This window comes from Fusarium sambucinum, chromosome I (assembly GCF_050947815.1).
Source record: "Fusarium sambucinum isolate potato_lamoka chromosome I, whole genome shotgun sequence".
In the NCBI taxonomy this organism is placed as follows: domain Eukaryota; kingdom Fungi; phylum Ascomycota; class Sordariomycetes; order Hypocreales; family Nectriaceae; genus Fusarium; species Fusarium sambucinum.
The window spans coordinates 9,394,472-9,410,141 of NC_139294.1; the positions used below are offsets into that span (position 1 = coordinate 9,394,472).

General features: G+C 49.3%; 7 protein-coding genes across 7 annotated transcripts; 4 read left to right on the forward strand and 3 right to left on the reverse strand.

The window, feature by feature from the left end:
• Window positions 1-210: 210 nt before the first annotated feature.
• FSST1_005788 (ACP S-malonyltransferase) lies at window positions 211-1,506 on the forward strand (the record flags this gene model as incomplete). Its single annotated transcript, XM_083232097.1, has 1 exon — window positions 211-1,506. The coding sequence occupies one exon, from the start codon at window positions 211-213 to the stop codon at window positions 1,504-1,506; it is 1,296 nt and encodes a 431-aa protein (XP_083089218.1).
• Window positions 1,507-1,983: 477 nt separating this feature from the next.
• FSST1_005789 (uncharacterized protein) lies at window positions 1,984-2,752 on the forward strand (the record flags this gene model as incomplete). Its single annotated transcript, XM_083232098.1, has 2 exons — window positions 1,984-2,169; window positions 2,237-2,752. The coding sequence occupies 2 exons, from the start codon at window positions 1,984-1,986 to the stop codon at window positions 2,750-2,752; spliced, it is 702 nt and encodes a 233-aa protein (XP_083089219.1).
• Window positions 2,753-2,977: 225 nt separating this feature from the next.
• Window positions 2,978-4,891, reverse strand: FSST1_005790 (AFG1-like ATPase-domain-containing protein; the record flags this gene model as incomplete). Its single annotated transcript, XM_083232099.1, has 1 exon — window positions 2,978-4,891. One exon carries the CDS (start codon window positions 4,889-4,891, stop codon window positions 2,978-2,980), a length of 1,914 nt encoding a protein of 637 aa, XP_083089220.1.
• A 1,160-nt stretch (window positions 4,892-6,051) lies between these two features.
• On the forward strand, window positions 6,052-10,369 carry FSST1_005791 (Nup133 N terminal like-domain-containing protein; the record flags this gene model as incomplete). Its single annotated transcript, XM_083232100.1, has 4 exons — window positions 6,052-6,393; window positions 6,454-6,523; window positions 6,586-9,978; window positions 10,032-10,369. 4 exons carry the CDS (start codon window positions 6,052-6,054, stop codon window positions 10,367-10,369), a joined length of 4,143 nt encoding a protein of 1,380 aa, XP_083089221.1.
• A 923-nt stretch (window positions 10,370-11,292) lies between these two features.
• FSST1_005792 (translation initiation factor eIF2 subunit beta) lies at window positions 11,293-12,815 on the reverse strand (the record flags this gene model as incomplete). The annotated part of the gene is made up of 3 exons (XM_083232102.1): window positions 11,293-11,462; window positions 11,523-12,336; window positions 12,804-12,815. The coding sequence occupies 3 exons, from the start codon at window positions 12,813-12,815 to the stop codon at window positions 11,293-11,295; spliced, it is 996 nt and encodes a 331-aa protein (XP_083089222.1).
• A 756-nt stretch (window positions 12,816-13,571) lies between these two features.
• FSST1_005793 (uncharacterized protein) lies at window positions 13,572-13,964 on the forward strand (the record flags this gene model as incomplete). The annotated part of the gene is made up of 2 exons (XM_083232103.1): window positions 13,572-13,800; window positions 13,861-13,964. 2 exons carry the CDS (start codon window positions 13,572-13,574, stop codon window positions 13,962-13,964), a joined length of 333 nt encoding a protein of 110 aa, XP_083089223.1.
• Window positions 13,965-14,563: 599 nt separating this feature from the next.
• Window positions 14,564-15,097, reverse strand: FSST1_005794 (marvel domain-containing protein; the record flags this gene model as incomplete). The annotated part of the gene is made up of 1 exon (XM_083232104.1): window positions 14,564-15,097. One exon carries the CDS (start codon window positions 15,095-15,097, stop codon window positions 14,564-14,566), a length of 534 nt encoding a protein of 177 aa, XP_083089224.1.
• Between the last annotated feature and the right edge of the window lie 573 nt (window positions 15,098-15,670).

Consider the following 15,670-nt stretch of genomic DNA (forward strand, 5'->3'; position numbering starts at 1 on the left):
CGAGACCCCCCAAAGGATGATCATTCATTCTCGTGGTTTCGAGCTTGGGCTGTGGCCTGGCTTCTTATTTAATTTTGTTCAGCTCAGGCTCGGTTAAGAACAGGGCTCTTTTTGTTCCTTTTCTCGCCTCTTTGCTCAAAATCACCACAGAATGAAACCCTCACTCCGTCCATCTTGACCTCTATCCTCTGCCCCGCCGCTCAGACGGCAATGGCAACGCTCACGATGCGGTGCCGCCGCACTTATACTCTAGCTACTCACATTCGCTCCTCGACTTCTCCTTCAGCAACGACAACTACAACAACAATAACACACAGCCGACCGTCATTACAGACTTTACCGCAAAGACAATATCTACTACAGCAGCAAAGATGGCGATCTACGCATCGAGGAGGCACAAGAACCGCGCTCTTCTTCCCGGGTCAAGGTGTTCAGCGGGTCGGCATGTTGACTCCGTGGCTCGAGGCCTTCCCTTCGACAGCATCGCAACTACGAGACGAAATTGACGAATACATGGGCTACAAGCTCTCCGACGTTATTCAGAATGGGCCTTCGAAGCTGCTTACTGAAACCCCCAATGCGCAACCCGCCATCATGGCTACCTCCATATTTATCTTGCGCATTCTCGAGCGTGAATTCGGTTTCAAAGTCACCGACCACTTCGACGTCACATTAGGCCACTCACTTGGCGAGTTTGCCGCGGTCGTAGCTGGCGGTTACATCTCCTTTCAGGACAGTCTAAACCTGGTGCGCAAAAGGGCAGAGGCCATGACAGAAGCTACACAACATGCGATCGAAAAGTACGGCGGAGAATATGGCATGGTCGCTGTCATATCTCACCCAGAGCACATGGACAGACTTGTCGAGGCCATCCGGGAGTTTGTTGGGATTTCTGCCGAGGACCTGGCAGATCTGCCGCCCATTGAGCAGGTGTTGATCGCCAACATAAATAGTAAGAATCAGATCGTGCTGAGTGGCAATATCGAACGGATAAAGACACTCATTGCCCACGTCCGCCAATTTCTCGGCTACGACCCGCGCGCCGTTCGTCTCAAGGCCGATAGTCCTTTTCACAGTCCTATCATGAAGCCCGCCGTCACTGTGATGCGCCGGCTACTGGAAGAGCCCAGCAAAGTCAAGGGTCGTGAAAACGAGGACATTGTGACATTCCCCGGGCTCTTGCCGATTGTCAGTAATGTGTCTGCACGGCCAGTTTGCTGCAAGAATGAGCTCAAAGATTTGCTGGCCCGTGGCTGTCTAGATACAGTTCGGTGGTGGGACAGCATCAAGTACTTGGATCAAGAGGCCCGTATACGACGATGGGTGGGCGTCGGGCCAGGCAAGGTCGGTCGCAACCTCGTAGGTAAAGAGGTCGGTATGCGCGGTAAAGATCTGGTTAAGGGTGGAGGCGTATGGGCCATCACAGATCCATCAGAGGTTGAAGAGGTTCTAAGAGGACTTGAAGATACCGCTGGTTTAATGGAAGATGACGAATATTCAGAGTGAAGTTGAATTGGGGATTGTGTAAAAGATACAAGGGAGGATTCACGCGCTTATAGCGCTCTGTTCTGCGGCCCTTAATGGGAACGGCTCACTACATAATACATCATGTTACTTGGAGTGTACTTTAATGGGAGATACGCTGGATAAGAAGCGAGCGAATTATGGGTTTCACGAATTGAACAGCTTTGATAGCATCGACTATTACAAGATTCAATATGCATACATACGTACTTGGCAATAGTTAAGCCTATCATTTGGTGCCTACCTACCTGTGAGAGCTCATGAACTTGTAATGGTTTCTGAGTTAATGGCCGGTTTCAGACAGACAAGCTAAAAGCGAGACATTCCAGCCTCCAGCCGCTATCATCATATTCCGAATTGGAAATAATAAATAGACTCCATATTTTCTATTTTCAGAGCTCTCGTTATTTCACAAATTATTACCATTAAAGAGCTATTTTTTGCTACTAACTATCCATCATGATGGCCTTGGAAGTAATTGGAGGTGGGGATTACAAGTTAAGGTTGCCCACTGGGACGAAGCGAGCATGGAGGCTTCCACTAAGCCGGGCTTCCTCTTTCAACCTCCATCTTCGCCAACAAGCCGTTATAACCATGTCAACCGCGATACCTTCGATCGCCTGCCTAGGCGTTATCGGTCGAAACGTGAGTATATCCATCTATAATACATCGTTCCTTAAGGAATGTCACTAATCCATCGTCCTTCTTATAGAACAACCCACTCCATATCTCAATCTTCCCCTCGCTCGATCCAGGGACAAACACATTCGCCCCAATCCGTACGCCTCTCCAGTTTTCGCTCCTCTTGTCTTCTACCATCGATGTCTTCGACCTCCGCGCAAAGAACAACGCTGTTTCGGGCGTAGGCCTCTCGGGTGACTTTGGCCTGCTGCACGCCGTGGACGACCGCCTCGCTGCCTACGGATTCGAGACCAACACAGGCGTTCGCATGGTTTGTGTCGTCGACATGCGTGGTCGCCGTGTAGATGGCAACGCTCCTGTAGCTGCGAGTAGGGGCGCTGCTGCGGGTCTGCGCGATGCTGAGTTGAAGCCCGTCTTCCGCGCCATGCAGCATGCGTACGTCAAGTTACTGCAGAACCCATTTTATGACCCAGATGAGCATGCGCCATTGGGTGGGAGAGGGGGTAAAAAGATTACGAGTCGCAAGTTTACCGAGGATATGAAGAGAATAGGGGAAGGCTGGACGCCAGGCGTGACAAGCCTCTGAGCTCAGTTGTGGTGAAGTAGTGTATAATAAGTAAAGCAAGATATAGGTGCATGGCGTTTTGGAGTATGGCATAACGGAATATCCGGTCATAGACTAGTTAGATCCTGCCCTCATACGGGCGACTCATTGATTCACAAACAACTTGAATGTATTCATTTTCAAGTACTGAGTCCCGCGATGTGTTTATACGTGCTTATCTTTTGTGTTCTACTGGCTTCGACATGTTCAGACACTCTTTTCGGGGTTATTCTTCAGATCTTCAACCCTCCACTTTGACAGTCCAGCCATCTCATCGACTTCAAAACTCTGACCCATCCCTTCATCTTTACTCAGCCTACTTGCACCGATTTGATGTTGGACAGCCTGTGTGACCATGCCTCCCTCCCAGTGCCTTGCCTCGATGGGCAGCGGTTGCCACCAATCTCCTGTCCTGGCATGCCACTGCGCGCTGCAAAGTTCCCACAGTCGAGAGATTGCTCTCTTGTATGCGAACCGCTCATCTTCACCGGTGAATGCACTTCTATTCCCAAAGTCAAGGGGCTTGGTTTGTATGCCAAAGTCCGAGTCCTGGTCCGGATCGTAAGATGCAGTGCTTGACTTTGTATCGTAGTATGCCACATTGGGTCGGAATGGAGACATTTGGTCTTGGTATACTTCGGCAATTGTTTCTGAGATGAGGTCGTCGGGCTCATTTGGATTATTTGGCTTTCCAGTCGAAGAGCCTCTCTTCTTGGGGAAAAAAAGTGTATCGGGAGGGTTTTGGGCCCGGATGATGAGTTTGCAGCGAGCTTCGTAAAGAGCATCTAACAGCGTAATAAAGCGTCGCGCTTCGTTCTTTGTCGCATGTGTCAGAACAGGAACGTTGTCGATGATAAATGTGTGGTAGGTAGAGGCCATTGTGATATAGTCAGCGGGTCCGAAAGTCTCGACTATCTTTTCAAAGTCCCAGAACACGTAGCCATTGTAGTGCCGAGGAGTGTGAACCTTTCGGCCATACACCACGACAGTTGAGGGCTTCCATGGCAGTGATTCAGGGTCTGTCCATGTGATTGCAGTCCTTACTCGCTCCATCCATGCATCATGTTCATCTGTTGACAAGTAATAGTTGATCGGCTTCTTAGCAGTTCCTTCTAGTTTGTCGCGAGCGATGGTTTCTTCCACCACCGTTTCGCCTTCGGCAGTGTTCCCAGCCATAACCAGTGGGCTATCGGTCTCCTCTCTTCTTCGCCAATCCCTGGCTCCTTCCATCTGCCAAAAGTCACATCTAGCCTTTAATACTTCGAGAAAGTTGGCAAAATCACTGGTTGGCCCGTATAGTTCGCCTCGGGCACGTACTGCACCACCAAAAAACTTGCGGATCAAGCCTCTTGTCGGTGCGGGCGTATAGTCCACACCGATTGCATTCTGGAGCTCTTCGGGCATACGGTTCGAAGAAGCAATAAGAACACCGCCGAGCTGGAAGAAAGCAATGAAGAGATGGCTGAGGATTTTGCTAGCCGCTTTATCTGGCAACTGGAATTCGTCAAGGAACAGGACCGGAGACTCGTCAACCAGCTTCTTAGCCATCCACAGGATAGAATAGTCATTTTCACCCTCCTTAACACTTGGACTGGTCTTTCGATGATGCTCGAGTTGGGAAATGGTATAAAGCATGAAGGTGTTGAAATGCCATCTCCTCTTCCGCTCAGTTGGCAAGCCATCTGCGAGTAGGTCGAGCAACATAGACTTCCCAGTGCCCACTTCACCTGATAAAAACAGGCCCTTGGGTGAGTCTATCTCAATTGCTGACTCGTGGTTCGCAAGTACCCGTGTCATAGCGAGACTCTCCTTTCCTTCAGGTGTTGCGAGCAGATGTTTGAAGAGTGGGTTCCTCCATATCGAGTGGCTGCGCAATGCAAGAGTATTCCCATCTTCTTCTGAATTGTCTTTGGGTCTCGCCTCTGTCAAGCGGGCAGCTTGTTTCAAGCGTTGACGATATTCGGTTTGTGGAGAGTAGTCCTTGATGCGGAGATATATCTTTTGTAAGTGCCTGGCAAGTCTATGCTGAGATGGGTCTGGAGCATAAAAACCGGCGGCTACGTGTGTTTGATACTTGACCAAGGGATCTGTTATAATCACTGCTGTTGAGAACCGTCTCATCTTGAGCCTGCTGTTGCGCGACACGATGTATAGGGATGGGTTAGCATCGACATAGATAGTGCTGTAGACATAGGGTAGACATGAATCAAGCAAGGTCTTGGGTGACCACGTGGTTTGGATGAAAACTCAATGATAGATTGAAAAATGCGACGTTAGAGGCACATACATTAAAAATGTTTTGATGTTTCTAGATAAGTACTCAGCCTACCTACGTTGCATTCAAGTGGCGATCGGTCAACCTCGCGATCTGCTATTTAATACAACCTTTATCAGATCGTGGGTGTCATACGCATCATCGACTCACATGGCTAGCCTTCAGTCCAAATTATACTTAACATAAATGCTTACAATTTATATAAATAAATAGAGAATTACATATATTATAAATCAGTTAGCTTTAAGATACAAGTCAAGCAATAATCACAAGTGAATTATTTGCAATAAATGGTGCAACATGAGATGGCATTGATTGCATGTTGCCTTGACAAATGAAAGTAGCAAAAGGCATAAAGTACCTGGACACAAAGTTGTGTTGACTTCAGCTGTGACTAAGGCAAGGTACCACAAGCTCAAAGATACCTACCTACCTACCTAGGTACCTACCTACGTACTTCAGACAACGGAGGCTCTGGCACGAACTGTCTGCATGCAAATGGATCTTCAGTGGGCCACATGTAGTCCGAGCTCTGGTTGGCTCGCACGCCTAATTGATGGAAGCTCTCAAGGGGCTTCAAGGCAATGCCAGCTCAGCACAGCAGCTCTAGCACTACACCTCAGAGAAGAAAAAAAAAGGCACCGGAGCAGATTCGACCAATCATAACGCGCCAGACAAGGTCGTAGCTGGGAAACCGTCAACCTATTTTGTTGTTCGATTGGCTACCGATGCACGCTTCGTCACTGCTCTCTCGTTGCAGGATAGGCTTCGAAAGCCCAGTTTTCTCTTGCATCCCATCCCATCCATCCCATCAAAAAAGTCACCGTTCACATCCTCCCATTCACGTCAGAATCCATCACGATCATCGTCACGTTCACGCCGCAAAATGCCTCTATGATCACGCGGCTGATACCATCGCCATTTTAATCCGACACGTCCTATTTCGCGACTTAATTTCTTGATACACTCAGCCATCCATCGATATCAACTTTGCGATCCACCCAAAATGTTTTCCCCGTCCGTCGCTCAAGGCGGCCCAGCGACTGCGACTCGTTCACGCCGTCGTCAGCGCCCTGTGAGCTCCGAACGCACCACTCAGCAACCGAAAGCCAAGAGACAGAGGTTGCCTCTGACGGAGCAGACTTTTGTCAATCCAGATAACCAACAGGAGATGGTCGAGGTCAAGGCTGATGCCAAGGTCGCGACTCTACCAACCAAAACCAAGAATAAAAACAATGAGCCGCCAGAACCTTCAAGTCCGGTTTTGCGCAAGGAGTTGAACGTTCGTGTAAAAAAGACGAAGCATGGGGACCGTGCCGCTAATAAAGGTGATGGAAGTCTTGTGTTGGTAAGAATAGAGAAGCCACTTATTTCAGCTTGATGCCGCATACTAATTGCCCCTTTGCAGACAAGTACCAACGCATACACAGTTAGTAAACTGCCAGCCCTGCCTGACAGGATCCGCTCCGACTGGTCAGGTAAGTCGATACGCACAATGAATTGACTTTCGTAGATACCCTGCTCACTTCTAACGTCACAGCTTACCAAACCGCCGACATCTTTTCTACGGGCTATGCCCTCTCCCTAACTCAAACACACGCCCTTGTCTGGCCCTACACATCCACGTCGCAATCCCCCGAGACCTTTTCTTTCAGCCTTCCATCGACTACCAGACCACACGAACCCCTTCCTGTAGGATGCCTCGTCTCACCATCCGCGTCATCTGCAGAGCCTGGCTTAGTTGTGGTTATGGGAGGTAGCGGAAAGGTTGTATACTGGGAATCTATTGCAAGCGCGGCCACGTTTGTTTTCATGAAGAAGGACCGCACAGGTGTTGAGTACATCATCTCAGGAATGCACTCTGGGGAGAAAGTTGTGGCTATTACCAACGCTGAATCTGCTGGTTTCATACTCACCTTCAACTCTGGGCGCCTTGCGTACATGAACGTGCGCGATAGCCAAGGTCGGCCTTCCATCTCAGTTCAGTTCTTGCGCAACAACTTGTCGCCTCCCACTGGTGGTATCTTTGGCAGTATTCGACACGCCTTCCAGCATTTATCTCTCAAAGGAGATATTGCCGCCGTCCGAGCAGATAGGTCTGCACGAACAGGCGAGAGGAACATTGTTGCTCTTACCGGCAAAGGACGACTTAACGCCTGGAGAGTTCATCGTGGAGGCCACAACGAGATTATCGGTGATGCCAATGTACGCGAGGAAATTATTGCTGCCCTGCAGGAGACCGACCCTGTATCTCAAGAGTATCCCGAGGATTCTTTCGAAGCAGTTGACTTCACTTATGTCCCCAAGGGCTTGGAGTCAAAGTACCTTGATTTGAGCAGGCTTAGTGATGCGATGGCCACCGATGATTCGTCAGTGCAACACCTCTTGGTTCTCGTCAGCTTGACCCTGCGAAGCACTTCTCGCTACGCCTTGGTCGAGGCCATTTTAACCCCTAGGGACTGTCAAATCGGCATGATCCGTCCCATAACCTCATATAGTGCGCCATTCTCATCATCTCAACTCTCCGAAACTCCACGACCACGCCTATATCTTCCTCGACCCGCCCTCGTTGCCTTTGTCGTTTTCGATCGCGCAACTGTCATTGCATCTATCGCTGTCCCGCCCCAATCTCCCGAATCTCAGCTTCAAATTGACAGTCACATACTACCTGCCGCCTTTGAAGATGTCATCGACTTCCGAGAAGATGACGTACACGAAATCATTGGTTCTGGGTTTGAAGAAATAACATCGGCCTCTACCCACGAGGAGAATCGACTGCATCGACCCAAGACGAAGAACCCTGCTGTTGTTCTCATGGTTAGGGGAGCCGGTGCAGTGCGCATTGTGACAACTGATGTGGACAAATTCGCTAGTGACCAACCACCAAAGGTTTCCGCAAAGAGCAAGATTGAGCAGGCAGTCTTCTTCGGCGTAAAGCAAGACAACCCCCTGTTTTTTGACGGTCGACAAGACATCAAGTTTGCTGATGAAGAAATCGCCGAAGCTGCTCTTGAAATCAGTCATGAGATCTTAAGTTCGAGCACCCCCTTTATATCAACCCTTCCGGCTTCATTGGAAGATAACCTGCGAGCTCGATCAAATGCGCTTGAGAGGTTAGTTACTCAGCTCAGAGTTATGGGAGCAGATCTCAACCGCAAGACACGCTGGAGTCTGCTGTACGATGCCGAGAAAATGCATGTAGCTACTTTGCTTTGGAAGAGACATGAGACTTTCACTGCTGCACGACCGGCAAATGACAAGAAGAGTCTTGTCGGCACGATTGTTGAATTCATCCATCAAGGTCAGAAGCACAACCCCGTCGCCGAGATTGGCGAGGTTGATCGCGTTCGTCACTGGTTCATCAACGACGTCTTCCGTCTGGAACTTTTCGTTGCTTGGGCGTACGAAGTCATTAAGACCTTGTACAAGGATAATCTACTCGATGACGCCAAGGTTAATGTCATGATTTACGAAGCAATTCAAGTCTACAACTGCACATACACAGCAGCCCATGATTTCCGAAAGAACAGTCTTAGTTCTTATGGCCTCGGATTCGAAGAGCTTCGCCTAGGTATCCTCCGCGATGGATATGATGACCTTCCCGAGCCCTGGACTGGCTCGCAGTACGTCGCCAACAACGCCAAACGTCTCGTCGACCTCTCGGACCAGTGGGTGCTGAAGAACCACGACGCTGGAGAATCGAACAAGGCAGCAAACCAGCCGGATCCCAAGGTCGTTTCCAAGATTTTTGAGGAGCTCCCTACTCTCATTGATGGCATGCTCACTTCGGTTCTGGAGTACGCTCGCTGGTCGGATAAACAAACCGACCAGAAGGTCATGTCGCAGCAATTTGCAAAGGTGTATGCAACTGATCGCTTCGAGAAGCCTCTTGCGTTGGCACGTTCCGGAAAGTGGGAGGAAGGCGCCTCGATTGCTGAGAAGCACGAGTGCCTTCGTGCTCTTTCTGTTATCCTGCTTGATCACATCCAGATTCTCGAAGATCGCCTTGGCGAGTCAGGGCTTTCCCTAGTGGAAACGCAGAATCTCAAGCGACTTAGGGATAGTAAGAAAACTAAGCTGCAGAATAGCTTTTCTACTTATGGCCAGGCCTTCGCGTTCCCGGCTTACGAGTTCCTGCTTCAGAAACACGGAGTCGAGGACGTATTAGAATTCGACCTCGATAACCACGGCTTCAAAACCCAGTTCCTCCGTAGCAAGCCTGAACTGGCGCGAATATCGTGGATCAATGATGTGCAACAGGAGAAGGACGTCGGCCATAGTGCCGATACCCTTATCGATCTAGCGCTCAAGAAAGAGCAACAAGTCTGGAGCAAGAAGATTGAGTTGAGTCTAGGCAAACTTGCTCTTATGGCCGAGCTTGAGGAGAAGAACATCAAGGCCGGTGGTCTCAAGGTCAACGCTGATGAGGTCCGTGCTGAGGAAAAGTTGAAGCAGGTTGATAGAGAGTTGGTTGCGATTAAGATCCAGGATCAACTATATCACCAGGTTCTTCCCAGCACATATGATGCCGTGGATGATGCCGCCGCGCTCAACTTTGCCATGGAGGTTCACAGCATGAACATCCCTCGTCGCCAAAAGGCCCAACACCAGATTTTCGAAGATGGCATGAAGCGTCTCCTGCAACATGAAGCTTTGGATGCTATGACACTCATCGACCTTCTTACTTTGATTTATTTAAAACCCGAGTCACGGGCCGAAATCGCCAATCCGTTCTGGCTGGCTCTTCTCGTTGCTGAAAATAGCTGCCATCCCGACGAAGTCAAGGAAGCCAAGCGTATGATTTGGAGGAGACTCTTCATTCGTGACGATTGGTCACGCATTAACGACACTCAACTCAAGGACGACCGTGAGGTGGTCGAGAGATTGGAAGACACTGAACTCTACTCTATGCTGACAGACTGCATTAGCTTTCGTAAGTTGATTTCTGGATCTGGCAACTCGAGCTTTTACTAACTTTGATCACAGAAGATACACGGGAACCTTTCCGGCCTCAGTCCCCCAAAGAGGTCTTAGGTGCCTTTACCGACAACCTTGACCGTCGATTCCGCGACTTCGAGGCATCATTCCGCACAAAGCTGATCGAAGTCATGAAGCACGAGGACAAGCTTCTCTATCAGTTCGTCGAGAAGAACCGCCTTGGCCAATGGGTACACACCACCTTTGAGGCCGTACGGGTAGAACTGGACAGGACTTTAGACACTGCGACCAAGAACACTAGCGTTGTTGACACAGATAAAGTTATTGCCGGCTCGATATTTGACACTGACATGTCAGTGGACACGAGTCCTGTTGGACGATTTTAGACGAATAGTTCATCGGCGAGGTCAGGCCGCTAATTTGTCCCTACAATTGGCTGGCATGTATAATAATACAATGTTCTGCATGGCGCATACATACTGAAGATGGAAGGTGATGCAAGTGGCACAGCGGTGGCATACATCAACGTTCATTATTACCCTTGTACACAAGAGGAACACGCATAAAAAAAGGGGAAAACGGGGGGAGGGCTATGCTGGTCTGGTTTTGAAGAGTTATTAGGCTGCGGCCTTTCTGCGTTTGGGCAGGCATATCCTACTGCATGGTTTCTTATTTTTTTCAACTTTTCAATCTCTCATACCTAAATCTTGTACATAGGATCCCTCATTTATTAGAGGTAGGAGTAAAAGGTTAGTTCTGGGTTGACGACTACCCGAAGGCACGACTGAATCAGATTGTCGTCGTGTGGTAATGAATACTTTTAAGGATGCACAATATCTGCATACCGTTTATGTTTGCACGTATCTTGCCTTTGGAGGGTTGGGTTTTGTCAATCACTTTGATGATGGGATTCGTCAATTGTAGTCACCGTTGTATCAAGCTTGGTTGTCTGCAGTCTTGTTTCATTCCGGCATCATGTACATAATCCATACGCCAACATCATAACCCCGGCACCCGATTTCATAATTTATCGAGTCCGACATCACTCCTTTTGACCCTAGAGACCAGATCGTGCGGAGAAGGCAACTTTCAGTAGAGCCTCATCCAAAATTGCGAAATCTGCATCCATCGTCGAGACTACGCAGCTCAGAAAGAAACCCGTTTATTCGTTTTCAATGTAGAATCAGCTGCGTAGCCAAGATAGAACACCGCCAAGACAAAGGTAACCACCCAGCACCCACAGGCCAAGGACGTTGTTGGCAGTGAGTGGGGACAGAACTGAGAGAAAGGAAAAGAGACGCGGGGCTGCTTAACCCTGCATCTTTCTTCGCTTGCCGACTTGGGCGGAGAAACCAGTCTTGATAGCAGTGACACTTCGTCGAGAAGCACAGTTGTTGCAAGTGATGAAGTACAGACGGTTCTCACCCTTGTTGAGCTCGGTATCGGGAGATTTGCAGGTCTTGCAAGTGACGTACTCGACTAAGAAGGGCACAGTTAGCAACTATATGTCTGCTGTACAGCATATTCTATAAAACTTACTGATGTATTTTCGGACAACGTTCTCGATCTGCTTCTGTTGGAAACGACCTTTGATAACCAGTCTTCGGCTACCGTCGACGGAACCGCTGGTACCCAACTCAGCAAACAGATAGGCAGTGACGTGCTCCTCGGTCCTCTTCATTCGCTTGCAAATATCGGCAATGTTGGCAAAAACAGTTTTTCGGTTGCCTTCTCGCATGCACTGAGGTGGGGGGATCTTGTAGCTCTTTGTTCCGGTCATAACGTGGTCGGGGTTCCTCTGGGTGAGCTCGCTGAAGAATCGAGAAAGGAGCATGGTGTAGCCAATGGCCTTAGTCTCGTCGTGAGCCCAGATACCTGTTCCCTCGTGCATGTCGCCCTCCTGCTCCTGAGGATCCTCCTCGGCCTCCTCAGCGCCCTCATGCAACTCAAGCTTCTCGAGCTGCTTGGTGAAGTCGTCATCCTTGGTAGCCTTGGGCTTCTTCTTCTTTTTCTTCAAGGTCAGGTCGAGACCTCCATCTTCGGTAGGGGCAGCATCGTCGGCGGGGGCGGCGTCGGCATCATCCTCGACCTTCTTTGACTTCTTCTTCTTCTTCATGAGAGAAAGATCGAGGCCACCATCCTCAGCTGGGGGAAGATCCTCAGCAGCTGTCGTTTGCGAATCAGTAAAGGACTCAAGGGCGGCAGAAAGCGGTGGCGTACGAGGCGTGTGGGACTGAGCCGAATCCTTGGGTTCTTCGGTAGCGTTAACCATGGTGACGGAACCGTCAGCGTCTACTACGACCTGTTCGTCGGTGAAAGCAACGGATTTGCGAGATTTACGTTCGGTCGGTGCCTGTAAAATGGAGAGAAAAAAAGGTAAATGCGTTAGTAGAGGATTCGATTGAGGGGGTGGTGTTGTCGGCGGTCGTGGATAATGAATGATGATGGTGAAGGTGGCGGTTGGGAAAATGTGAGTCAAAGGTAGCCCGAATAAATTGATGTCAAATCGCCTGTTCTCCGTATCAAAAGTGGTGTAGGACGGTACAGAGGTACTTTCACATTGAGGATGATGGTGGGGTAAAAAGCGATAGGGGAGGCAATGATAGGCTGGTTGATAGGGCGCTGGAGGGTTTTTGGAGGGGTAAAAGATTGGGCCTGTGCGGTTCAAAGGGTACAAGGACATGGAAGACCATGAGAGCCTGGTACACATCTGAGGTTCACATGGAAGCCAGGCTGAATGTATTGCAGTTGTAGTGTATCGGGTAGGTTGTATTTTGACTCAGAAGTGAGTCGATAGGGAACTTATGTGTCTTGACTCACCTCGCCCTCCATGGTTGCGTCTGCAATTGTGATTGCTTAGAAGATGTTTCTTTTAATTTGTTGCACAGCGGGCACGCAGTTGTACCGGAAGTTTTTTTGGGATGTGGGTGTCGACTCGGTACAAGGTGAAGGAAGCTCTTTTTTCGTTTTTCTTTCACGGGCTCTCGCGCAACAATAATAGGTGTTTTCAAGTCGCAGAGCTTTTGCGCGTTTTGTTGATATGCTTCTTCCGATGGATTTTGTTGCGGGTTAACAAGGTAGAGGTGAATGAATCCAACGTCATGGGCGGATGCGATACCTTGAGTCAACAGCGCAAGCGGAGGCCACGATTAAGTCACGTGCTATCTCACGTGTCTAACACCACCAATCGCAGCATCAGGCAGGAAGCTGTTCATAGCTTCCCCGGTTCTGATCGGAGTGTAGCTCCGGGTGCCGATGCGACTGTGACGAACATCACCTCGGTCGTCGTTTTGGTTGTCTACTGTCGCAATTCAGAGGTTTCTGGCATTCCTCCCTACGAATAAACTCGTCATACTCCAGTCCTCCAAGAACAGTGGTTATTTTTAGCTTCTACAACGATCCGAACTCTTCGAGTTATTGTCCCATCCGAAGCGGCCCGTGATTCAACGTCCCGCCATCATTCATACATCAACCTCGAATGCAGATTTAGTCCTTTTCGCTGCCTGATCCAACGATACCACGCGCCAACGAGAAACTAGTGTTGGCTTAGTCAAGGATTGGAATCTCGTACCTACCACGACCACAAGCATGGCTGCCGACTCTTCCCTCGTCGACCTCCATGATGCGTCCATGTCCGACGACAAGGACGACCTCGACTCTCTCCCCTCCATATCAACCGACGACATTTACTCCGATGTTTCCGACTCTGATGCACAAGCCGAGTGGGAACGTAGTCTGGAGCAGTTGCAATTGATATTGACTATGATGATCGTCCCCTGGATGGGTAAATACTTTGGTCGCAAGTTTGCCTACTGGAGTAAGTCTTTCTCAGTAGCGGCCTGGAGCTCGGCAGATTCACTGACACATCTCTAACCAGGTTGGTCGCGATATATGGAGTGGGCACATAACGTCGATGTTCGATTAACGGATAAGAAAGCATTCAAGGCGGCAGGTGTTGTCGAGACCGCGGCAACATTATAGACGACATACACGTCCAAGGGCGAGGGGCATTCTGAAGACAGACACGACTGACGGATCCTTAGGAGCACGCATGGCTTTAGTACGGTGTTGGGGTATTCCTGATCGCATATTTTAAAATAGATGACTATACATGTCCACATCATGATTACGCTCATGCCTCGCATGCTCCCCGTTCGACAGGAATTGCTCTCGACCATGATTCCAGGGCCAATAGCCTCTGGGGTAGTCTACAGCGCCATATCACAAATCATGACTGCATTCAAACTAATTACTACATAATCATTACCCGTCGTCCAACTCCCGTGCTGATCATACTTCTTCCTTTTCTCTCACACAAAAAATTAACACATTCCAATATTCCTGGTATAAACAACTCAAACGTAGGTCTTTTTGGACGCCAATGTAGGACATTATCGTCAACAATTGACGACACTCTTCGAGTATGCCTTTTATGATACTGTCCTAAATGATTGGCCCAGTGTCCCGCAGCCTTGGTACAGCTTCGCTGATCCGACCACAAGCTCCCATGATCGCGTTAGCGACATTCTCGTGCGACGGATATCCCATCGTAGGATGGCACCTTGGTGCCATATGGTTCATCACACACTGGACGAAATCTGTGACATGGATGGTCTTGAAGCGGCGCTTCGGAGAGAGCCATAGGTGTTGCGGGCATTTCGGATAGTCAAGAATAGACTTCCAGATACACAAGCAAACAAAAACCATATGAAAACTGTGCTTGCTTGCAATCGGCGACATCGGCCCTCATCACTCGCTGATCCCCATGCAATCCAGTCCGTTGGCAATGCTTTGGGGTTTATCTCTCCACAGCTGACGACGCGCAGCTTGGCAGCAAGGACAATAGCTCCAATGAAGGTGAAAAGAACGGCGATGGCATCGAGTGGGAGTTGCAGAGGCGGTTTGTCGAGAGCAGAGACGAAGAAGCTAAGGAGGCCAATGATGCAAACGATCCAACATACAATTGCAACAAACATGATAAAGTTGACAGCAGCAGTTGCGGAGCCTATAGCGTCGATGTTTGATGAAATAACACTGCCAATAAGTGCTGTTAGGAGGATAGTCATCAATAGCCCTGTGCCTCGCAGGATCATCTGTATAAGATTGTAGCGCATGATGGGCAACTGATGATGCTCAATACGCGGTCTACAACGGCGTTGATGGAAGTGCAGTAGTGGTTACACGGAGAGTAGTCGTGGCACTTGTGGGAGTGGATCGGTAGTCTCTGCACAGTAGATGTGTCGATAAGATGGGCTATGCGAGTAAAACGCTGCTCAATGGGTTCGTATGGTATCGTAAGTGATAGAAGGGTTGTTGATCGGCAGCAAACCTGGAGCAACTTATGCGGGGATGGCGATGTTCAGCTACCGCAGTAAGGCTGGAATTTTTGATGGAGGATGCATGTGGAGTTAAATCGAATCGAAGCAAAGTAAATTGACGTGATGTGATGAGTTCCAAATGAGACGTTGGCGATGGGGTCTTGGTTGGCTACTTCTCCTTTGCGCATTGCCCAAGCAACCGCCAACGACTACGCCTTGGTGCTTTAATGACTTTGGGACGGTCCCGTCAATCGGCCTAGGGTTGCAGTGGAAGGAGGCTGCTCCAGACCGTTTCTGTAACGTCCACGCAAGCTTCTTTCCCAATTGCCCGGCTAATGGACCATACGAATACGCCGGATAGGAAATGAG